Source organism: Pseudoliparis swirei, chromosome 24 (assembly GCF_029220125.1).
Source record: "Pseudoliparis swirei isolate HS2019 ecotype Mariana Trench chromosome 24, NWPU_hadal_v1, whole genome shotgun sequence".
In the NCBI taxonomy this organism is placed as follows: Eukaryota; Metazoa; Chordata; class Actinopteri; order Perciformes; family Liparidae; genus Pseudoliparis; species Pseudoliparis swirei.
This window is the reverse complement of record NC_079411.1, coordinates 8,719,199-8,744,153: the sequence shown is the minus strand read 5'-3', so window position 1 is coordinate 8,744,153 and position 24,955 is coordinate 8,719,199. Positions and strand designations below refer to the sequence as shown.

At 41.3% G+C, this 24,955-nt stretch overlaps 1 protein-coding gene across 8 annotated transcripts in view; it reads right to left on the bottom strand.

Moving 5' to 3' along the window:
• Positions 1-24,955, bottom strand: part of wdr17 (WD repeat domain 17) — a 58,446-nt gene that overhangs the window by 2,443 nt on the left and 31,048 nt on the right. For 2 of the 8 annotated variants that reach the window (XM_056408512.1, XM_056408513.1), the window contains exons 19-31: positions 12,529-12,684; positions 11,855-11,919; positions 10,472-10,604; positions 10,167-10,255; positions 7,800-7,899; positions 7,191-7,330; positions 6,698-6,809; positions 6,450-6,591; positions 5,904-6,006; positions 4,030-4,131; positions 3,393-3,491; positions 796-863; positions 85-173 (exon numbers count right to left, since the gene is read on the bottom strand). In XM_056408512.1, coding sequence (XP_056264487.1) covers positions 85-173; positions 796-863; positions 3,393-3,491; positions 4,030-4,131; positions 5,904-6,006; positions 6,450-6,591; positions 6,698-6,809; positions 7,191-7,330; positions 7,800-7,899; positions 10,167-10,255; positions 10,472-10,604; positions 11,855-11,919; positions 12,529-12,684 — 1,398 coding nt within the window. Of the gene's footprint in view, positions 1-84; positions 174-795; positions 864-1,577; positions 2,662-2,740; positions 2,796-3,392; positions 3,492-4,029; positions 4,132-5,903; positions 6,007-6,449; positions 6,592-6,697; positions 6,810-7,190; positions 7,331-7,799; positions 7,900-10,166; positions 10,256-10,471; positions 10,605-11,854; positions 11,920-12,528; positions 12,685-24,955 lie in introns of those variants that run through there. The other 6 variants (XR_008830841.1, XM_056408515.1, XM_056408514.1 and 3 more) reach the window with 6 other exon arrangements.

Sequence of the window (24,955 nt, the reverse complement as noted above, 5' to 3'; positions counted from 1 at the left end):
AAACAATGAGATTTAAAAAAAATCACAATTAGACAACAAACTTTCGTGGATACAAACCACCAATAAATAAAGAAGCACACACACCTGTATTCTGTGTCCAGTGAAACACGACAGTTGAACATCTGAGTGGCTTGGCAGATTGGAGCCCGTCACATAATCAGCACCACAAAGGACTAAACCATCAAAGAGATAAAAGGACCATTCTTTGCTGGTTAACCATTATACATATGTTTGTATTACCATCAAGTTTTTAAGATTAAAAAGTCCAATATTGTTAGTCTACCTCCTCTGCTCCTTCATTAATGTCTCCCTCTAAGCCAGACTTCATTAAATCAAAGAGCTTCTTAGCAGTAGCCAATCACTGACACTCGTTATCAGCCTAACCTGCTGTTCCTGAGGCACACTGCCTCCAGCATATGCAGGCTACCTACATATGGGGCTTATTTAGCTGATCCCAAAATATACCTTTTATAAGCATTATTTTATTTTATATAATCCAACTTAATTGTATTTAAAAACGTACCATGTTTACAGTTCAAAACATAAATGTAATGATTTGATGCACCATAACAGATTATAGCTTGAAGCTAATTTGCATCTGCAGTCCCATGGCAGGTCAAAAGAAAGAGAACACAATAACAAACTAAATCATACCAGAAACACACAGACACACAATATAAAGCTACACAAAATAGCACATCAAACATGTTTCTATGTCAGATAAAAGCCATGAAGAGGGAATTCAAGGTCCATAAATTCTTCATATACATTTTGGTTTAGAAATGTTATTTATACCAGGGTGTGTTGGTTTGATTCTCCTGTCGAGGCAGCTAAACTCCTCTCTTTGACACTTTGATGAAGTACTGTGGAAAACAGATGGACAGAGATACAATTATCAAGCTATTTATCAGACCTCATCCATGTACAGTGAAAACAACAATCACTAAAAATGGACATCTGTTGACGAATTTAAAGTTAGTAGTATGGAAATAGATGTATATCTATCAGTGTGTGAGTGTATTTCCACCTAGAACAAAACATCCGGAAGGACGGCACCAAAGGCAATGATACCTCATACATCTCTATTCTAGTTCGATACTTATATGGAAAAATATCTAGAAATCAACATTCCTCTTTACATGATTTAATGTTGTAAGAGCCTAATGTTGTGCGGGTACATGTATGTCTTATGTATACACTGGGTGGCGCTGTTGAGGGTATTTTTTTACACCTATATTAATCAAGAGGTAATTGGCGACGGCAGGCGTTTTGACCCCGGAACGGGAAAGGGTTTTGACCGTATCGCGGTGAGCTTGTTGTTTGTTTTTGATACCGGACTTAAATATCATTAAAACGTTTCTATAACATCCAACGTGTCGGAGGCAATTGTCGGGACCAAGCAGCAGAAGAAGAACCATCTAGCCGGAGGAAACCAAAACGCCTCAGTAGCCCAAGTACAGGACAGGGCTCCTTTAACAAATGTGAAACACTGTTGCAGCAGGGGTGTCCATAATTGTCCACAATGTTGCTGCCATCCAAAGCAACAAAATTGAAATCAAGGTAGTTTGATTATTTACCTGTTCCTTTCCTAAAGGTGACCAGTCAAAGATGGCTGCTGTGAAAAAGATATCCAAACACTATTGTGCAACCGCACTGTCGGATCGAGAGACAATCTGTATTTGTAGTGCTTTACAATCTGTACATATAGACATCCCTGTCCCAGAACCTCACATCGGAAAAAAAAACGATCAAACAAAGTGGTGCGGCGCGTAAAGCCTTTTTTTGGGATCTGGCACAGCGCAGCTGTTGCGCATGCAGATATCTCCGCCAGGGAAGGGCGGACTTAAAAAAACGACAAGTCATTGGAATCCTTAGAGCCAATAGAATCGATTGGTACCAAGAAAGACAAGATTGACAACACTGTGAGCCAATAGGAGACAGAAAGGCGTCGCCATATTTGAAATGTGAAATCTGTTTAGCTGAAATTGAACTTCCTGACAGCTGACTATGACGCTTCCCCAAAAGTCTGCCTGGTTTTTAAAGGGACACACACACAAGACATTGCCAGCTTGATTCCATGGGAGAAAATCGTTTTTTCTTCTTCTCAAGAACAAAAGTAATTTGCTGGCTATAAAGCTATGAAGCGATTAATATTGCTGTGTTATTTGGCTCATATCTCCGTGATACTTTGGTGCAGAAGGATTCTGTAAAGATATTTAGAATCTGTGTGAAGCCCTCTTGCTTTCTAACAGTTTATACGACAGCACAAAGCTATATGTCGCTAGTTCCGGAAACGTTCTGAGTGGGCCGACTCCTGACAAAATTATGATTATTATATTTGAATTATTATTTCAGTTGGTGTTTGAGTTGTGTTGAAATGGCTCACTGATACTTGTAGCCCAATTTGTTTTCTTTAATTTGATGTTCAACATCAATATATTTTCTCATGTTTATTATAATGTTTTAGACAGTTTAAAACTACAATGTCCAAAAAGACTTGGGGCTCAAGAGGCTAAAGGTGACCAGTCTAAGATGGCTGCTGTGAAAAAGACATCCAAACACAAGTGCATCTGCACTGTCGGATTGAGAGACGGTCTGTATTTGTACTTTACTCCATCTTCATGGATAGTTATGACATCATGGTCCCCAAAGGATGAATCCCTAAAGACACAAAGGCTTTTTACCTCAAAAACTCACTTTCCAGATTCAAGAATTTACTCTCCGTCGTTCTAGAAATTACCTGGCGAGACATCGGAGCCCAAAGGCGTGGAGTAACCGCTCTTCTTTTCGCTTCTCTTTAAAAAAATAATTGTTTCATATCACAACAGAAAAATTATAAATCCAAGAAGAAACTGACAAAAGTTCAGAGAAAAGTCACAATAACAAATCTCTGTGTACTGCTTCAGCCCCACGAACAGCGCCGTGGATTTATAACCACAGGATGGTTGAGCCGACAGATGTTTTAGATCCAGATCCATTTTAAGTTTCCTACATACAAACCCAATTAAGTCTGATGTTAGTCTGGCAAGAAAGGAGGCTCGACACACTACTTTTCTATTCTCTAATGTGTTTGACGTGCCAATGCCTTAATATTTGATCACTTTAAAATATGGGAATGTCTGGAAGCTTGTGCCATTTTGCTTCTTTTCTTCAAAATATGTTTTTTTAAATTTCTCTACCGGTTGTAGACTTGTACGACCAGCCTCCCTCTTTCATTCCTTCAACCACCTTCCTGAGTTGGAAAATCCTGTGAGTTGTGACAGGGTTCCTCTCTTTCCCATCTTCTCCTGTAAACTTCATATTCCACATACTGCCCAATTGGTGTTCATTTATTGTGTTTTTTGTTTGTTTTAACTTCAAAGTGTCATTGATAACATTAAATAGAAACCTACTTGCTGTTACTTTGTGTGCAGGCCCGCCAGGCATCCAGCTCCACAGACAGCTGCTCAACCTTCAGAGGAACACACACTTCCCTCCGCTTCAACAGCTGACTGAGGAAAAAAAAGAAAAACATGGTTGGACTGACCGACAAATCATTCATCCAATTTTAACCTGATTATAGCAATTACCAAGGTAAAGAAATAATGAATGAGCTGTACATCAGTACAAATTATCACTGCAAAACATAGAGTGCATTCTTGATGTATACCCCAGTTTCTTTCTGAAAACTCCTCCAGTAGCAAATCCTTGTGAGACTCATTGGCTATTTTACCTTGCTACACTATGATTAATGTATATTTAAAGATTCTGGAACAATATCCGCTACTATAACTGGGAAGGCATCAAATGGGGATTTTAGTTCAAGAGTAAATAAGAAACCTAGGACTCATTGTTGGAGCGTTACTAAACAGAACAATTCACCTTATTGTAATGAGTGGTAAAATAAAAAAACAAAAATATAATATATTCAGTGTTTTTGAAGCAGAGCGCTAGAAGCATATAGGTTGAAGGGGACAGCTGCACAGAGTTGTTCCTAATCACAAGTGTGACGTCTCTGTCAATAATACTTATTGACACGTGCACACACACCTGGTGTATTCATAGAGTGCAGGTACGATGCTAAAGTACTGTCTTCTGATGGCCAGCAAACCTCCAATGTAACCACACAGGATCAACAGCTCACTGCGGACCCTGCAGGGTGGGGGGAATAGTTTGTTTCAAAAACACTTTATTTTTCAAAATCACATGTTGTTTTGTTTTTAAAAAAGAGACTGTACAAACGCCAACTCCTCTCCAATGACGGAAAAAAATAAAATCATTTAAACACCAGCATTAAAAGAGAGCGGTTTTAAAAGACAAAGAAAAATATAAACCAATAAATTAAAAACACACATTGGGCTTTCACATGTCTATCCTGCATCTTATTTTTAGCACCATCTTTCTCAATCTGTATATCTCTTTATAAGACAGGCCAGACTCTCCTCCCTCCGGCTCATGTGGTGCCTGGCAGAATTATAAAACAAAGGCATCCAGGTCAGTGAAGAAATTCACAACTTCGACCCATTTCTTATTTTTTGTTCTTTGAAAAAGAACTTTGATTTTGTCAGCCGTATATATTTTTCTTTTTTGACTACAAGTTAAAACCAGATGAGTGTCGCTGTTGTCTGACCCCTCATCGTCACTGCTCCCTTCGGACTGCCCCTGACCGGTCTCCTCCACCTTGCTGGCCTTTATTACGCTGCCTACAGTTTGAGTTTGTTGCTTCTTCCGTGCTTCATTCTCCTCCATTTCTGCTCTTTCTATCTGCCCAGCCCCTCCCCACCCACCCATTTACACTTTCCTCTTCTGCCTCTACACCTCCACCCACCTGCTCTGCCAGCTCTATGGGCTTCTCCCCAGTACCACTTTCCTTTTTATTTCCCTTCTCCATCCTCACCATTTCCCACCTTACCCACAGAGACTTACTGCCCTGGGCAGCATCACCATCACCCCCCATCATACTCACCACATGTGGGTCGGGCATGCCGCGGCTGCGCCCCCCATCAGAGAGGTAGCCACCGCTACGCCCCCCCCCCCCACCCCCGAGACACGGCCGACGCAGCTAACCCCGCTGCCGCACCCCAAGCAGCTTCGGACAGACCCTCACGATGTGCCCCTCCTTCCCGCAACCGAGACATTTCATCACAGACGACGTCGCATAAATCATGTAATCATACTCGTCCAGTCGTTCAGGACCATGTACACATAGCGGCGGTGAGACACTACGTGTTTTAGGAGGTGGTTTTTAAACCCCGATGAGATTTTTTTGATCGGGGAGACCACTTTCCTGGGTCGGGAGAGCTCTCTGCTGAGAAACTCGTCGGTGACAAACGGAGGGACGTTAAACACGAGGACTCGAGTTACGGGCTGCACCAGCGGGAACACCGGTACAAACAAATCTCCCACAATGAGACCCGCCTCTACTACTCGGTTTACCTTCTCCACCTGATCCAAGAAGATCACCACAGCACCTTTTATACCAGTGGCGCGGACTTGACGCTGCCGTGCCCGACCTTCTCCCCCACGGCCATCCCAATATCCTCTACGCTGCATGGGAAGTCGGCAGTGAGTTTAATACCGTGCTTCCTCGTGAGACAGGTGTCTCCATTCACCAAGACGCCGAAATCGGCAAGAGGAAAAACACCCACAGAAACACCCAAATAACCACCAAACAATTTAAACTAAGGTGAAACCCAACCAATAAACCAAATTAAATTAATACACATTACTATTGAAAGAAAGAAAGAAAGAAAAAACACAATCGCTCGCTCACGCAGCTCACTCGCTCACACACCGATGCACTCCAACTCTCAGAATGAACTGAGAGAGCGGGAGAGAGAAAGAGAGATCAAGATGGGAAAACAAACAGCATTGGTGAAAGTAATTTTTAAAAAAAAATTATACTAAGTAATAAATGCTCTTGCCCAGTCAACTTGGCCATGATGAGGCAGTCAGTTCTGATATAACTCAACAGGGCCAGGATTGGTTGAACAATATCCACTGTCCAATCAGGTCGATTCAGATGTTCTGGTGAGGATGAAATTCAAACGGTTTTTGATTGATCATTGCTTTATGAAGACAGAAATGTAGATTAGTTGCTTCAGTTTCAGACTGTCTGCAATACACAGTTGAGTATTAATAAGGGTGAAGAGCTAATGAATGTTTAGATTGTGATTCACTGTATGGAAACTAGTCATTCGTTGATTAAACTTGTTACCACACCAACATGTGAAACTACGATGGAATGGCTATTTCTATCTATGTATTCAGTAGAATTTTTTTTGCTAAAAGTATGGGCAGAAAAATGTCAATCACACAGCTGATAGCATGTCAGAATCTAACTTTTACAGCAATCAACATGTAAATAGTGCCAAATTGTTTCGTATTAAAAGGTGATGTGTGCCATTATATTGTTATGATAGGTGGATATCAACAAACAGACACACACTGAGCCAATGAGCAGCCAATACCTTTAACATGATCTAGCCCTATCCTCAGGGCATTCTCTGGTTCAGAGCTCAGCAGGTGGAATTTTACTGCTGAAAACAAATCTCCTTCACACATGGCTGCTTCTGCCAGGGCCTTACATTCCTCTATTGAAGGGAGACCGCACTTGAATGACAAACAACACATAATCATAGTCACTATAGTCATCACAACATCAAACATGGAGCATCCATTCCATTTCATCTTTTCATCATAATGATTGCCTACTCACACTTTCATGAAATTGGTTGATTTCAGTGACACTTCCTGGGTAAAATGCACACAGCTTAGCCAATAGAATGTGGTTGTCAGGAATCATTCGCAGTAGGTCAGCTGAGAGTTCCCTAAATGTAAAAATGGTAGAGATAAAAGTTCTAGTTTGCATGGACGACACTTTAAAAGCAGCCACTCTAGGTGTGATGTTAAGAACAGGGACTAGTGTCCTGATGCAAAGTCGAACCTATCTTGTAAATTGATATTTTGAGTTGTTAACATGAAACCAAATGTTTATGGTTAAATCAGCTTTCTGGTTATGAGCAACATGGGGTTTGAAACATTAAAACATCAAGATCAAATCTACTTAAAAAAGAAGGGGAAAATAAATACAACATTCGAAAAGGAACAATAGCTAAGTAGCAAAACCCGGTGTTATTTGGATTACCTTTAAAGTATACAGAAGAAGAATATAGGTTACACGAACTAGACATGCATGAATTGAGACATACCATGTAGTTGTCCTCATGTATTTCCTGGCCAAGAGTTCAAGACTGTATGCAGTGCTCTGATTAGCTGCCTCTCCTAGGACAATACCCACGCATGCTGCCAACTCCAGCTCATTACCTCGGATAAGACTCGACATGGCAAACTAAAAGCAAAACACACACACACACACACACACACACATATAGTACATCCTCATTTCAGCCACAATATATATATATATATATATATATATATATATATATATACATACATACATACATATATATTAGATTAGATCAGATATTTCATTATTAGTCTCACAGTGGGGAAACTTCAGGATCACAGCAGCGGGTGCACATTAAAGCATTAATAACAGATGAAAATATAACACAAAACACAATAACAATACGAAATACGAAATCCAAAATACTAATACTAAAATACTAAATATACAGAGGAAACAAAATATATAGGCAATGAATATGAAGAGGAAAAAATATATATACACAATAAATGTGAATATAAAGGTGAGACATATGAAACTGCACGATATTCTTCCACAATGTGTATACTAAGTAATGCAAATACACTGTTTGAACATCATTGTGATATGCACAGACACTGGTGTTTACCTTGATGTTGTCCACAGCTAGGTGGCAGCATGCCGCCCGGACAGAGCCTCCGTCCTGGAAGTACCACTCAGCTAGTTCCTTACATACCTTATGGAGGAGACTGGATAGAAAATGAGAAAATCTAGCCAGGATAGTGATAAAGAACACCTCATCTCAGAAATATTCTAGGTATAATTTCAGAAAACAATTAAACGGTTATTTTGTATTCTACAAGAGTGAGTTAAGAAGTAGTATGATGCCCTTTTTGAAAACTTTAAATCGGGGGATCCGTTTCTCCACATGACTTCTCCTTCAGATTGCATATAATAAAATTAACTTAATAAAAAGATAAATACAGGGTTATATATATTAAGTTTGATCTGCTGCTGCCATATTTTGGCAAGATTATGAGTGTTCAGAGTGAGTGGATGGCCAAAGGATAAAGAGATGATGTTGCATATGTAGTTCAAGTGGCAACTTCTTTCACAAAACACATGTTTATTACATGCATTAACTACTGTACATATGCATACAAATTGTTCCAGTAGCTGTGTCTACTGTGTGGAAATGTTGTATATTGTTGTTAACAGTTGGTTACCTGATGGGCAGGTTGCACCCCTGTCATCAGGGCATAAATGGGTGATTGATGACTGAGTGGTCGGAAGACTAGAAAAGCTAAATCTGCTGTTCCTCTTGCATTCAGCGTCATCATTTGACGTGACATTGACGTAGTCGGTGGTAGGAAGAACTACAGGCCGTTTCAGATTAGATATATCTGCGCAGCCACTCATATTCAACTTCCTCACTATCTTCACCGGTTTTGCCAACGTTATTTTTCCAACTTCTACAATGGCATCTCAAATGCAGAGGAGGGGAGCGCAGAGTAGATCAGGAGCCATTTGACATTGTTTTGGATGACTCGGATCATATATTTAGTCATATTTATTCAAGCCAGAAAGGCAGAGACCTTGACTACAGCGGGGAGAATATGGCCAACGGGGACCCGTCAGAACCTGAGTTATCAAGAACAAACACAGACTATTGTGCTTTGAATGTAAGCTTGGGCAGCTTTTATTGGATACTGTTGCCAATCCTGCCCACTGAATTTTCACCCCGAGTTGAAATATTTCAGAGATATTTTCGCAACTCGGGCCAATCAGCTCTTGAGTTGCTCTGCGCGTCATCGCTTTCCCACTGCTGTTTAATCAGAACAAGACGGACAATAATGTTATGAACACAATAACACACATTTAGATGTTCCGCTCTCGTATCGCTGGAAGCTGAAGTCTTTCAGACGTAACGGTTAACTTCATCGGTGAAAGTGACCGAGCTGTGCGAGCCTACGGGTGATGTTATGAACCCAAACACGAGGGCGTTAGATGTTCCAACGTGTGTGGGATGTCCACAGCAAGTATAAAGCAGAACTAGTGGTTAGTTATTCCGTGGTGGATGAAGGAAATGATAATGGTCATTACGGAGACGAGACGCGGAGATAAGCCCAGCCCCTCGCGGAGCGTCGTGATGCTTACGGCGAGAACACGGCAAATGGTCGAGTGAGTAAACGCACGAGTTTTGGGTGAATGTACCGTAAGGCCCTGTTCTGTGTCTCCTCTGTCTCCTTGATTGTTTCATCCCTTCACCTGCCCTCAGCCTCTCCTGTCTCCTTGATTGTTTCATTCCCTGCACCTGCCCTCAGCCACTCTCGTCTCGTTACTGTCTCATGTCTTACACCTGTTTCCATGTCGTACACCTGTTTCCCCCGCTATATATTGTGCCACTCTTTCCCATTGTCTCTTGCTGGATTGTTGTCTTTTTCCTGTAGTCCTGTCGTTCGTGTTACTAGTGCGTATTCCTGATCCTGCCGGTTTCGACCCTGCCTGCCTGCCCTGACACATAATTCTCTGCCCTTTCCATATGGAGTGAGTACCAAACACCATCTCCCAGTACTCACCACCTGAGTAACTCACTGAGAAAGTTATGTGCACCCCTGTCTATATGTACAGTTTATAAAGCACTCTTGAGACAAATTTGTGAAAATGTACTATACAAATAAACTGAATTGAAATTAAATTGAATTTCTAAATCAGGGCCCCTACTTAGTAAAGAATTACTCAACGGACATAGTACTCAGATTATTATTTGTGACCTTCCTGTTTAAAATGAAAAATGGATGGCAAGAGAAGGCACAACGAGTATGTCTTTGTTTGTAAAATCTGGCGAAATGCAATACTAGCCTGCTAAAAAATAACAAATTGCTGATCTCGCATAATATTATGGCAAATAACTGATTACATCTATATCGTAAAAATGGTAATTGGCTTGAAGTGAACAGGCCTTTTCCTATTGTTGATGCATGAGTATGTAGGTGTAAGTGTGTGTTTGCATTACCTCTGGTATTGTAGTCTGTTATCCACATCATTAGTTGTGTGGTTAACTGGGGAGCTTTCAGGTGGACAAATGTTGCCTTCACATGCTCCCTAAAAATAAAGAACATTATTAGTTATTGTCTTTTATCATTTCTCTTCAAATATTTTTACAGTCATCAAAATGACTTTTCAAGTATTTCCTTACCTCTCTGTCTTTGTCTCCCATTACTTATTTATCCACCCCACCTGTAAACCATTTACTCAACATCTACCATTTATCATTCAGCCCTAAGAAAACTACTTTTTCTGTCATCCATCTCTCTGTACCTGTGCTATTATTAAGGACTCTAGCAGTTGTCCACGGCCGGTGAAGAAAGTTACAAGTTTTCTTATGTCTCCTGTGGCGACGCAGTATGGGATAGCGTCATCATTATCCTCAGCCATCAGTTGGTCAGCTCTCCTGTGACATGAGCATATTCAAATTAGCATAAGTAAAGTGCAACACATAACGTTTTATAAGTTTCTTTGTATTTATATTAAAATGTGTCAAATTAAGATGACAACATTAATCAGCTTGTTTCCTGAAAGGAACAGAGGTTTTGAAGTGGAATTGTATGAGCTACTTATCCAGTGTATTACCTTGATGCGGTCGTCACTCCCCCAGTTTGGAGAAGAAGAAAGTTGTACCAGCCCGGGAGCACAGTACTGTTGTGGAAGGGGCTAGCAACATAACATATTTTAGCCCCTTTAAAAGCTCATCTAAAAATGCAAAAATACACGTATGCTTTATTCAGCAAATGTTTTTATTACAGCCCTTTTCTGATGGGGAATGTAACTGAAATGTATCTATGCTGTCTTCAAAGCCACCAGACTCTATTTGTAACAAGAATTTAGTTGTTTCATTTTCAGTTATATTCTCTAGCCTATACTTACACATATCTCTTTTTTTTCCTAGATTTTTTTAGCAGTGCCTTTCTTTTAGGTGGCTATAATACGGGTTGCTGCTGACCCCATGTACACAAGTACATTGCTTAGCTTCCACGGTGGTACTCCAGTCTGTCTCTTCAAGCTGGGGGCATGCTGACCGCAGTCTACTGTTGATAGTAATACACCGACTATCTATAAGTAGCTCATACAACCCCCAAGACATCCAAACTATCCATTTAACGAACACTGCTGTGACAAATAATTGTTCATGTGGACATTAGTTTTACATCTATTTATATATTATCATTCATTATCTAAATTGTCTATATATACATGCATAGTTTTCTTTGCCATACAATACCTCTGTTACTGTAAAAGTTATTTATTAAAACAGTGTTTGGGGGAACGTTTTATCTTAATGAACATTAACCGATTTAGGTGAAATTTATTTACCGAGTTACTGGAAACTCTTTTTGCAAACTCATAAATCCTTATGTTGAATCAACATGTGTCTGACAGACATGAAGAGTTGATGGAAGTGCAGTATGTTTGCACAATTATTGCATTGGATTGCATTGATACTATAAAAGTGTTGCTCTTATTTTGGCCCCTCTGCATTTGTATTGTGGCACTACGCCATGTTACAGACACTAAAACAGACCACAACCTATTAAGCAAACATTATTAGCAATCATTCTAACAGCTCACACTGAAAAACACTTGCAATGGGCCTTTTTGTTGTTTGATGTAAACTCTAAAACAATAAACCTCAACATGGATTACCTCTGCATGAGTTTCTTCCAGTACTTCATGGAGACTCCTGGTGCCACAGATAATGCTTTCTCCCACTGGCAAGAGATAACTCTGCATTAGCTCAAGTAACATTAGCAAAATAATAATTTTCTCTATTCCATTTAGTTTTTTCACGATATAAATAGAATCAACATTGTGGCAAAAACACTTCAAGCGAAAAACTTGACTAGTTTTTCAAAATAGCTTGATGATGCCCAAATGCCAGTCAAATCTATCCCTGGATCCAATCTCTGCAGCTGCTGCATGCCTGTCTGCCTCTGCTTTAATTATCCACTCTGTCAGAAGCCCTCCCATTGCTTATTTCACCTAAAGTTTCCACTTCCAGGTTCTTCCAAGGCATTTGTTAAAGGCAGAGACAAAATGGAAGGACATATCAGTTACAAGTGCTGGAATCCTTTGCTTGGGTGAGGATTTTTTCTTAGTCCAACAAATTTGCATTTGACATGGTACAAAAAGATAAAAGAGACTAATGTGGAAACAGACAGTGATTAAAGAACATGTTGTTAAATATCAAAATGGTCCGAGTCGCTAACAGGATCAGAGCCAATACAATTAACTAATCGAGTCTCACTAGTATGGGGCTTTCTTGAGAGAAATTAATGCACAGATACTCACACTTGCATAAACACACGGTCACTGCATACCTGTCCCAGCTCCACCATTAATTCACAGTATCGTTGAATCTGTCCCAGTCTCACATGGATGGCTGCTGCTTCCATCAGCCTCTCCTCTTTACTGGGAGCTCCAATACCTCCTCCAAATTTAGACATATTGACTAAAGTGAGCTCCTGGGCTTCAGACTGAGAAAAAAAAATTAAAAACAAACAAAAGTGACATAAAATACATGTTTGGGATCCAAATATCTGCTTTTTAAAACATCTTAAAATGTACTGCTGTTGAATAGAACAGAAGACAGCCAACCCAAGGCTGACTTCATCTCTGGCTTTGCTGTGGAGCAGTCGCTTGACTTCCTGGCTCTCACTGAGACCTGGATCACAGCAGAGAACACGTCTACCCCGGCTGCTCTCTCCTCGGCCTTCTCCTTCAGCCACACACCCAGACCCTCTGGTCGGGGTGGAGGTACAGGTTTACTCATCTCACCCACATGGTGTTTCGCTCCCTACCCGCTTCCACTCTTTATCCCACTGACTTTTGAGTTTCATGCTGTGACCGTTACTCATCCGGTTCAACTTCACATTGTTGTTCTCTACCGTCCCCCTGGTTCTTTGGGAGATTTCTTGGAAGAGCTAGACGTCCTCCCATCGAACTTCTCGAACACGGCCCCCGCTCATCCTTCTGGGTGACTTTAACATCCAGACAGAGAAGTCATGTGATCTCTTACTCTTACTGTCTTCCTTTAACCTCTCACTCAGTCCCTCCCCTCCCACTCACAAAGCCGGCAACCACCTTGACTACATTTTCACAAGAAACTGCTCTACCTCTAACCTCACTGTAACTCCTCTCCATGTCTCTGACCACTTCTTCATCTCTTACTCTCTCTCGCTCTCTGGTACTGACAACCCACCCATATCTACAGACTCTGCACCTGTACGCCGCAACATTCGCACCCTCTGCCCCTCCTCTCTGGCCTCCTCTGTCCTATCTGCTCTCCCCTCAACTGACTGCTTCTCACTCATGCATCCTAACTCTGCCGCAGACACTCTCCTCTCTTCCCTGTCTTCATCTCTTGATTCTCTTTGTCCTTTTAAGACACGACCGGTTCGGAAATCCTCTCCGGCTCCGTGGTTGTCGGACTCGGTGCGCGCCGAGAGAGCCACCCTGCGAGCGGCGGAAAGAAAATGGCGCAAATCGAATCAAGCGGAAGACTTGCTCTTCTATCAATCTCTCCTCTCCTCATTCTCTACCTCTATCTCTGCAGCCAAAAGCTCGTTCTACCTGACCAAAATTCAGTCTTCCTTCTCTAACCCCAAAAAACTCTTCTCTATCTTTTCCAACCTCCTTGATCCCCCGTCCCCCTCCTCCTTCCACCCTTTTGCCGAGCCACTTTGTCGACTACTTTACAAACAAGATAGACGACATACGCTCCTCCTTTACTAAACCATATTCTATCACCTCACCAACACTAACTTCTTCATCCCCCTCTCTTTCCTCTTTCACCCCCCTGTCTCCCAATCAAGTTCTTAGCTTGGTGACCTCCGCTCGACCGACCACCTGCGCCCTAGACCCCGTCCCGTCTCCCATTCTCCAGGCTATTGCTCCTGATCTTCTGTCCTTTCTCACCCATCTTATTAACAGCTCACTCTCAACTGGTTGTTTCCCCAACTCTCTGAAGGAGGCGAGAGTCAACCCTCTCCTGAATAAACCCACGCTCGACCCGTCTGAAGTCAGCAACTACAGACCGGTCTCTCTTCTTCCTTTTCTCTCCAAAACTCTGGAGCGAGCTATCTTGAGCCAAGTGTCCTCCTATCTCCACAGTAACAACCTTCTTGACTCTCACCAGTCTGGATTCAAGGCCGGCCACTCAACAGAGACTGGCCTCCTTGCTGTCTCTGAGCAGCTTCACACTGCTAGAGCAGCCTCTCTCCTCTGTCCTTATCCTTCTCGACCTTTCTGCAGCATTTGACACCGTGAACCACCAGATCCTTATCTCTTCTCTTCAGGACCTGGGGATCTCAGGCACTGCACTCGCTCTTTCTCTTCCTACCTTAAAGACCGCACCTACCGGGTAACTTGGAGAGGATCTGTGTCTGATCCTTGTCCTCTCACTACTGGGGTTCCTCAAGGCTCCGTCCTGGGTCCCTCCTCTTCTCTCTGTACACAAATTCTCTCGGCTCTGTCATTCGTTCGCATGGCTTCTCCTACCATAGCTATGCCGATGACACCCAGCTGATCTTCTCGTTTCCACCGTCCGAAACACAGGTGGCGGCGCGAATCTCTGCCTGTCTGACTGACATCTCTCAGTGGATGTCTGCTCACCATCTGAAAATCAACCCTGACAAGACCGAGCTACTATTCCTTCCAGGGAAAGGCTCCCCCACCCATGACCTGACTACCACCTTCAACAGCTCTGTGTTGGCCCCTACCCTGACTGCCAGAAACCTCGGGGTGACACTCGACAGTCTACTCTCCCTGACGGCCAACATCACTGCGACGACGCGTTCCTGTAGGTACATGCTGCACAACATCAGGAGAATACAGCCTCTTCTTACTCAGAAGGCGGCGCAGGTTCTGATCCAGGCTCTGGTCATTTCACGCCTCGACTACTGCAACTCCCTCCTAGCTGGTCTACCTGCTAAGGCCATCCGACCTCTGCAGCTCATCCAGAATGCAGCAGCTCGACTGGTCTTCAGTCTCCCGAAATTCACCCACACCACTCCGCTCCTCCGATCTCTTCACTGGTTACCGGTGGCTGCTCGCATCCGCTTCAAAACACTGGTTCTGGCGTACCGTGCTCTGAACGGATCGGGCCCCGTCTACATCCGGGATATGGTCACACCGTACACCCCGCACGTCGCTCCGCCGGCAACAGCCAATCGACTTGTGACTCCTGCACCTCGAGCTAATCACTCAAATCCAGACTGTTTGCTGTCCTGGCTCCTCAGTGGTGGAATGAGCTCCCCACTGACATCAGGACAGCAGAAAGTCTCTACATCTTCCGTCGGAGACTGAAAACACACCTTTTCCGACTATATCTGGATTAAAACACAGATTTGCACTTCAGTGGCACTTAAATAGCACTTACTTATGGTACTTTTGTAGTTCGACTATGTTGAGGAAATGTTACTTCCTGTATTCTTGTTGTTCTTAGTTTGTACTCTAGGTTGAAATGCACTTATTGTAAGTCGCTTTGGATAAAAGCGTCTGCTAAATGACATGTAATGTAATGTAAAAGACAATGAACCAGATACCATCTGTTGACGGAATTCTAAACAATGTACTGTAATGTATTTTTTATCTTAAACTTTCATAAAATGTACTGTATGTTTTTTACTTCTGTATTAACTGTGCTTTTACTTATTTTGGGTCATTTTACAGATAGGTTTTAAAATAAATTATAAGATTTAATTGGCTTCTGTCGGAGTACAGAAACCCACTTACTCACTTAAGCACACCCTTGACCTTGTTCTGGCTTGTTCTAATAACTACACGATATTTAGCATTAGTTAAGTATGATTAAACACTTAATTAATCATTTATAATGCATTGTTCAATAGCACCTCTGAAGAAGATTCTAAAACAAAGGAAGTTTGCGTCATGGTATAACCCTCAAATGAATGCTGTGGAGATGTGTATTCCTATAGACCTCAGTAGTAGTAGTATCTCCTTGTATTCCTATGACCTCAGTTGTAGTGACTTCATGAACTTCTTCAGTGAAATCTCCTGCCCTCAACCGGTACCAATCTATCCTCAAATAGAAACCGCTGTACAGCCTGGTATATATTTAGATGGCTCTTTTCCCATTAAACTACTTCTAATGAGTAGTTTAGAAGGTTTTTGAGTGTATTATAACACAATTTTAGGAAGATTACTAATGACTTTATAATTGCATCAGATAAAAGACTTGTCTCTATACTCATCTTGTTAGACCTTATTGCTGCATTTGACACCATGAAATCCTATTACAAAGACTAGAACAGTCAATTGGCATGAAAGGGACTGCACTAAACTGGTTTAAGCCCTTTTTATCTCAAGTTGTATATGTAACAGTTGAAAAGGTTTTAGTTGAATCCCGCTAAATGGGAAAACGTTGCCACCTGCTGTTGTAGATGTGTACCTGTGCTGAATAATAGGTAGTGTGAATGTCTGGACAATATAGTGTATTAATTAGAAGTACATACAAGTTGATCTGGCTTTATTTGTTTGGATAATAATTTTCTTAGATTATATTCGCCACATTTTCATTAAGTTAACTGTTAGTTTTGTTATGTGTTTTATTGCCAGTAAATAATGTGTCTAATATAGCTAGCTAACGCTAATGTGATGCCCTCTTTCTAGACAGAACATGCGCTGTTGCCCACACAACATGACTGTACTATGTTGTCCTTTGTCATGAATGCAGGTATGTTACAGTACGTTGTTCTATTGACTGTTAATGTTTTAAACAGCTCAATGAAACTCATTTGGTCAAGAGAAATCTCCCAGAGGTTACATATATGGTTAAAATGACGAATTACCTCCTAATTGCATCAAATAAAGGACTCATCTCTGTACTGTCACCATACAGCTGTTAAGGTTTACATGTGAACCATAACAATTAGTGTTGCTGCCTCTGTACGATCCGAGACTCACGGGGTAACGGAAGAAACCGTTGCAGACACCATTGATCATGACAACCCATTTCAGAGACTGGATCAGTCGATTGGCATTTCCGCACTAAGTTGGTTTAAACCCTATTTGTCAGATCGATCTCAATGTGTATACATAAACGATGAAGCCTCGATGACCACCACAATTAATCACGGAGTTTCACAAGGTTCTGTAACTGGACCAATTATATTTACCTTATAAATGCTTCCTTTGGGCAATATTATCAGGAAACACTCCATAAACTTCCCTCCAGTTAATCCAGAATGCTGCAGTTTAGCTACTCACAAAAACTAAGAAAAGAGATCACATTACCCCTGTATTAGCTGCTCTGCACTGGCTCCCTGTAAAATCAAGAATCACATTTAAAATTCTTCTAACCTGATTGATTGGTGATGCTCCATCATAGCTTAATGAGCTTGCAGTGCCATTTTGCCCCACTAGGGAGCTGCGCTCAATAAATGCAGGGCTACGTGTGGTTCCTAGGTCTTAAAAAGTAGGATGGGAGCCGGAGCTTTCAGTTATCAAGCTCCTTTTATGGAACCTTCAGTCCGGGAGGCAGACACAGTCACCTCATTTGAGAGTAGACTTAAGACTTTTCTCTTTAATAGTGCTTAGAGTTAGGGCTGAATCAGGTTTGCCCTGGTCCAGCCTGTATGCTGCTATAGGCTGCTGGGGGAGGTTTAAGAATACACTGAGCACCGTCCTAACTCCTCTTCTCTCTCTACTTATGGATGAATTTTCATCTCTCCATTGCACATTGGGAGGAAGCACATTATTAACTCTGCTTCCTCCCCTCAGTCTTTGTGACTTCACGTCTCATTGGACCTGGCTGGGTCTGATGCCATGGCCCTGCTGATGTGCCCCGCCCACTCCTCCTCTCTACCTCCATCTGCCTGATGGATTTTGGAGGTTTGGATCGTAGTCCATGCCTACTACGAACTATTCATACACTCTGTCATGCTCATTGAATGTGTTTATATAACTCTGTAATGCTTCTTTCTGTACACATGACATCTATTGCTTCTGACCACCCGGGGAAAGGAATCCTCCTCTGTTGTTCTTCTGAAGGTTTCTTCCCTTTTTTCCCCATGAAAGCATTTTTTCTATTTCTTGGGTTTTTTTCCTGATCCGATATGAGATCATATGTGTACAGATTGTAAAGCTCTTTGTGGCAAATTTGTAAATTGTGATCTTGGGCTATACAAAATATACTGAATTGAATTGAAAGTGCCAACTGCCCGTCAGGACTAACTAGCATGCATACATTATTCACACAATGGGCACAGCTATGGGAGCAACTTGGGGTTAAGTTACTTGCCCAAGGACATATCGGCATGGACTATCGGAGCCGAGGATCCCTGCTCTACCACTGAGCCACAGACCTATAGAAATAGAAGTGTTATTACCATGTTGTTTACAAAGACTGCTTTTGCTGTATTTATTCGCTTCTTCACATGTGAAATACATGTATTTACTTTGTCCACCCAGTGATTTTTATTGGCTTCCTGTTAAAAACTATAGTTCATATGGGGTACTCCCACCTCAGTGTGGTAGCTCTGGGTTTCCGGCCAGGACGACTCACTGCTACCAGCCAGCTGTAGCAAGGGAGTGATGCACATGAAACATCTGCTCAAGTTTAAAACGGTCACTAAATTATAAAATTCAATTCAGTTTATTTTGTATGACCCAGAATCAAAAATGACAAATATGCCTCAGAGGGCTTTACAATTTGTAGACATACGACATCCCTTTCCCAGGACCTCACATAAGATCAAGAAAAACTCCCACCAAAGAAAAGGGCAAAAAGGAAGAAACCGCGAGGAGAGTAACAGAGGTGGATCTCTCTCTCCGGATGGATTGAATAACAATAGATGTCATGTGTGTTTAGTATAAACACATTCATGTAACACCCTGTTCTGTTTCTCCTGTGTTCTGTGTCTCCTATGTCTTGATTGTTTCATTCCCTGCACCTGCCATCAGCCACTCCTGTCCTTGATGGTTTAATTCCCTGCACCAGCCACTTTTGTCTCGTTACTGTCTGATGCCGTACACCTGTTTCGCCCCCTATATATTGTGTCAGTCTTTCCCTTGCCTCCTTTTGGATTGTTGTCTATAGTTCTGTGTCTTTAGTGCCATCTTCCGTGTGCACTGTTTATTCCGGACCTGCTTGTTTGACCCTGCCTGCCTGCCTGCCCTGATCCCTGATCCCTGATTTTCTGCCTGCCCCCTTTTGGACTTTTTTTTATTTTTTAAAGTTTTGCCTCATTAAAGAGAGTTTTTAGTTTTTTCATATTGAGTCCAGCCTGTTTCTCTGCGCCTGAACCTCACCCTGTGACAAGACCCTGACAATTCAATGCATTTGACAGAAATTATTCATAGTAGTAGGCACAATGAAAATGTTACGATTACTAAAAATAACAGCAGCAGTGGATATAGTATAATAATGATAATTAAAGCTGCAAGCGGCGATGAACGGGTCCTCGTTCCAGCTTCGCACGTCGGGGGTGCTGGCCGGACCCCGGCTTAGGCGGCCCGAGAACGTCTGCGACCGTCGGAGTTAAGCGTCACTGAGTTAGACGTCTTATTCCTGCATGGAGCGATGCTGGAAATAATTTTTTGCAAACAGTGCAGCACTTGCTGTATCCACTGTATGGCATGAGACAACCGTACAAAACCCATTTGTCAGTTCCAAAAAAGGTAAGATTTAAAATATTAATTGTGACACATTGTCTATCCTCACATGATCAAAAAGTGTATGGTCCTGCCAGTCTAGTGATCTCTGGCCATCGTGCTCTTGGCATCTGTCCTAATTGACTGAGTCCCTTAGTGGTGGGAAACGAACAAAACAAAAACAAACTAAATGGCTCTTACAACTTCAATTAAATATGTCTTTACTGTTCACTATAATGATTAATATTAAGGAGACATGTATATATTATCTATTTAAATTAAATGTATTATTATTATAGTGCGAGGTCACACAAACACAACACAAATATATCAAACCAATATAATAATGAATGACTTCCGGTACAGTTTAGAGCATGGTCTCAAGAGACTTTCGTTTCAGTCTACATGTTATACATATGGTTACCAAGTTTCATATATGTAGGTCAAGCGTAGCACTGGGGCTGCTTAAATTAATATTTGTAGGGGGCGCTATGGAGAGGAATTGTGTTTTTGAACCATTACAATCATATCGGGTAACCACATCTTAGACTGTTAATGTGTGTGCTAAGTCTACTTACGTTTCGAGCATGTTACATTGTTCTACTCGTTCAGAGAGGAAAACAATAAAAGAATGCAGATATTGAGAAATGTATTGTAGCACCCCCTGATGGTCAAATATTCTGAAAAAATTAAGGTAGGTTAAATGACATCCTGTGGACATAGGCTAGCAATTTGGTGAGGACAGGCCAAGGTATTTCGAGGTTAATTGTCTTTACATATTAGGCCACACCCTTGGTGTTAATTGGCCCATATCCTCTAAATGCAATGGGCTATCAACAATATTTTATAGAATCGTGATGGCCTTGAACCAATAATGAACCACAACAAGTTGTGTATAAATCATACCCATCGTTTAGGAGTTGAAAAGAATGTGTTTTTTACAAAATTCAAAATGGCGGAAAATCTAAGTGGGCGGAGCTTATGGTCATAATGTAATTTTTTTTTAGAGCAGGTCTAAGTGGACATGTATAATGAATTTCAAGGTAATCGGTCATCGGAGGCAAATAATGTGGCCTTTTGAACATAAAATACAGTCATGGGGGCGATATTGAGCCATATTGGCATTTCAAAGCTTTCAAATCATATCAGGTAACTACATCTTTGACTTTAAATGTGTGTGCTAAGTTTAGTTACGTTTCGAGCATGTTTAGCCCTCCAAAGCCCCTTAGTTGTTTGACGCGAAGAATGGGTTGCCACGGCAACAGTGTTAGACGAAACATAAAATGCGTCGTGCTCTGGCATCATCAAAGTCTAACCTTCATGTGCAATACATTTTATGTTGATGTGATTTACCTTCTAAGAGAAGGAAGCCAAAGTAAAAACGATTTTTGTTCCCGTTACCAGTAGGTGGTGCTACCAGTAAAATAAAAAATTAGACTGCACATGTCTTCAGGCCTGGAGTGTCATCACACATGTGGAGTTTAGAACGGATCTGATGAGGTGGAGTCGAGTTATATCGGTTTATTCGTGAATGGCGAAGGATCAAAGTTTGCCGATGGAGAGATTCGCCGCACTTCAACGTGTCGCTACGAGCTTGACAGGGAAGCATCACTAAGGTCTTAGGTCTATTCTGGTATATTTTGAGAGGGATCTGAATAATCTGTGAGGAGAAGCGTATACAAGTAGAAAACATGTAACTTCCTGTTGGCACTAGGTGGCGCTAAGACCATAATTAAAAATTAGGATATGGATCTCTTCAGGGTCAGTATGTCATGATGTATGAGAAATATGGAGCAGATAACATAATGTATGGCCGAGTAACAACAACGTACATTTTCATGGCGAATTTCATTTCTTGCCGGTCCGGCAAACGCACATACTTTAATATATTTGAAATCTTTCAAAGATTTTTCAAGACAAAGGTCTCAAGACCATACTGCCCAAGTTTGAAATGAATCGGGTTCATGCTCTAGGAGTTAACTGTTTTACAACCCATAAAAACGTGAAAAACGGCATATTTTGAGGGATTGATTGTGGCGCCCCCTAGATTCAAATATTATGAAAAAATCAGGGTAGGTTAAGGAATGCCATATGGACATAGGCGATTAATTTGGTGAGGATAGGCCTAATATTTTGGAAGTTGTGTGACTTCGAATATTAGGCCACAACCCTCAAATGTTCATTGGTCTATATCGTCTGAACGCAATAAGTTATCAACAATCTGTGAAAATTATTCCTTTAAATTGATCCAATAATGAACCTCAGAATTTTTTTTAGGAATCGGAACAAGCGTTTAGAAAGAAAGTGCAAAAAAACTGTTTTTTACCAAATTCAAAATGGCGGGAAATAAAAGTAGGCGGAGCTTAGGGGTGCTATTGGCAATGTTGTAGAGCAGGTCCAAGCGGACGTGTATGGCAAATTTCAAGTCAATCCGTCATTGGCGAAAGAAATCGTGGATATAAAACACTATAGGGGGCGCTAGAGACATTTCTTTATAAACAAATCCGAAAATTAAAAAATCACAAATTTTTCACCAGTCTGGATATGAGTCTGAAATTTCATTTGGTTGCGGTCTGAGGTGTGCGGCCAGTCGAGGTTTCCGTGGAGTGAAGAATAATAATAACTCTTAGAAATACAATAGGTTCCTCTACGACAAAGTCGTAGCGAGGACCCTAATTAAAGCTGCAAGCAGCGATGAACCGGTCCTCATTCCTGCTTCGCACGTCGGGGGTGCCGGACGTTTTACCATTTGTCACACAACACTGATTTTACTTTGCTAGTCGGTGGCGCGTTGCCTCTGAGTGAAAAAAGGCTTGTTGATATCCTCAGGCCATGAATTCTATGAAGCATGAGAAGTTTGAAGTAGATTCGAGAGTCCAGTGTAGCCAGCAGGGGGCGCTTTGACAATTTGAACATATACATGCATCATGTGAATCTAGGTGAAGTCTAGACCTTGTCATGTAAATTACATGTGAATGTGATGCTTTTTAGACTTATTTGCTTTGGCCACTCGGTGGTGCGATGACTCAAATTTAAAATTAGCATATGGCTGTTTTCAGGGTCAGTATGTTATGACATACGAGGAATATGGAGCACATTGGATAATGTATGGCCGAGTTACATCAACTTACATTTTAATGGCGAATGTTGTTTCTTTGCCGGTCCGGAGAACGCACAAACTTTAATATTTTTTAAATCCTTCAAAGATTTCACAAGACAAAGGTCTCAAGACCATACTGCCAACGTTTGGAATGAATCGGGTTTAAGCTCTAGGAGGAGTTAACTGTTTTACAACTCCTAAAAACATGAAAAAAGGCCAAAAAGGCATATTTTGAGGGATTGATTGTAGCGCCCCCTAATGTTCAAATATTATGAAAAAATTAAGGTAGGTTAAGTGTGTCCTTGTGGACATAGGCTATTAATTTGGTGAATATAGTCAGTGATTTGGAAGTGAGGTGTCTTTATATACTAGGCCACACCCCTTGGATGTTCACTGGTCCATATCCTCTGAACGCAATAAGATATCAACAATTTGTGAAAATTATTCGTTTAAATTGAACCAATAATGGACCTCAAAAATGTTGGTATGAATCGGAACAAGCGTTTTGAAGAAAAGTGCAAAAAAACAGTTTTTTACTAAATTCAAAATGGTGGAAAATCTAAGTTGACGTAGCTTATGGTCATAATAATATTTTTTGTAGAGCATGTCCAAGCGGAGATGTATGCTGAATTACGAGTCAATTAGTCATTGGAGGCAAAAAACTTTAGCTTTTGAACCAAAAATCATTCAAGGGGGCGCTATTGAGCCATATTGTCATTCCGAAGCATTCAAATCATATCAGGTAACTACGAATTTGACTTTAAATGTGTGTGCCAAGTTTAGTCACGTTTCGTGCATGTTACATTGTTTATTTCTTCACGGCGAAGGATCAAAGTTTGCTGATGCTACGACTCGCTACTCTTCAACATGTCATTACAACCTTCACAGGGAACCATTATCAAGGTCTTACGTCTATTCTGGTATATTTTGAGAGGGATCTGAATAATGTGTGAGGAGAAGGGTATAAAAGTAGAAAAACTGTAACTTCCTGTTGTCACGAGGTGGTGCTAAGACCATAATACAACATTAGCATATGAATCTGTTCAGGGTCATTATGTCATGACGTATGAGAAATATGGAGCAGATTAGACAATGTATGGCCGAGTGACAACAACGTACATTTTCATGGCGAATGGCATTTCTTTGCCGGTCCGGCAAACGCACATTGTTTAATATTGTTGAAATCTTTCAAAGATTTTTCAAGAGAAAGGTCTCAAGACCATACTGCCCAAGTTTGGAATGAATCGGGTTTAAGCTCTAGGAGGAGTTAACTGTTTTACAACCCCTAAAATCATGAAAAAGGCCAAAAAGGCATATTTTGAGGGATTGACTGTAGCACCCCAAATGTTCAAATATTATGAGAAAATTAAGGTAGGTTAAGTGTGTCCTTGTGGACATAGGCTATTAATTTGGTGAATATAGTCAAAGTGATTTGGAAGTGAGGTGTCTTTATATATTAGGCCACACCCCTTGGATGTTCATTTGTCCATATCCTCTGAACGCAATGAGATATCAACAATTCCTGAAAATTATTCCTTTAAATTGAACCAATAATGGACCTCAGAAATGTTGGTATGAATCGGAACAAGCTTTTTGAAGAAAAGTGCAAAAAAACTTTTTTACAAAATTCAAAATGCCGGAAAATCTAAGTTAGCGGTGCTTAGGGGTTACATTGGCAATTTTGTAGAGCAGGTCCAAGTGGACCTGTATACGAAATTTCAAGTCAATCCGTCGTGGGTACGAACACTCTAGGGGGCGCTAGAGAGACATTTTTTTATAAACAAATATGAAAACTCAATCAAAAAATGTTCACGAGTCTGCTTGTGCATTTGGAATTCCAGTCTGCTGGGGCATACAATGTACGGCCAGACGACGTTTGAACACAATAAAGGATAATAATCCTTTGAAAAACAATAGGTTCCTCTACGACGAAGTCGACGAGGACCCTAATTAAAGCTGCAAGCAGCGATGTCCGGGTCCTCGTTCCTGCTTCGCACGTCGGGGATGCTGGCCGGATGGCGGCCCCCTCGGCC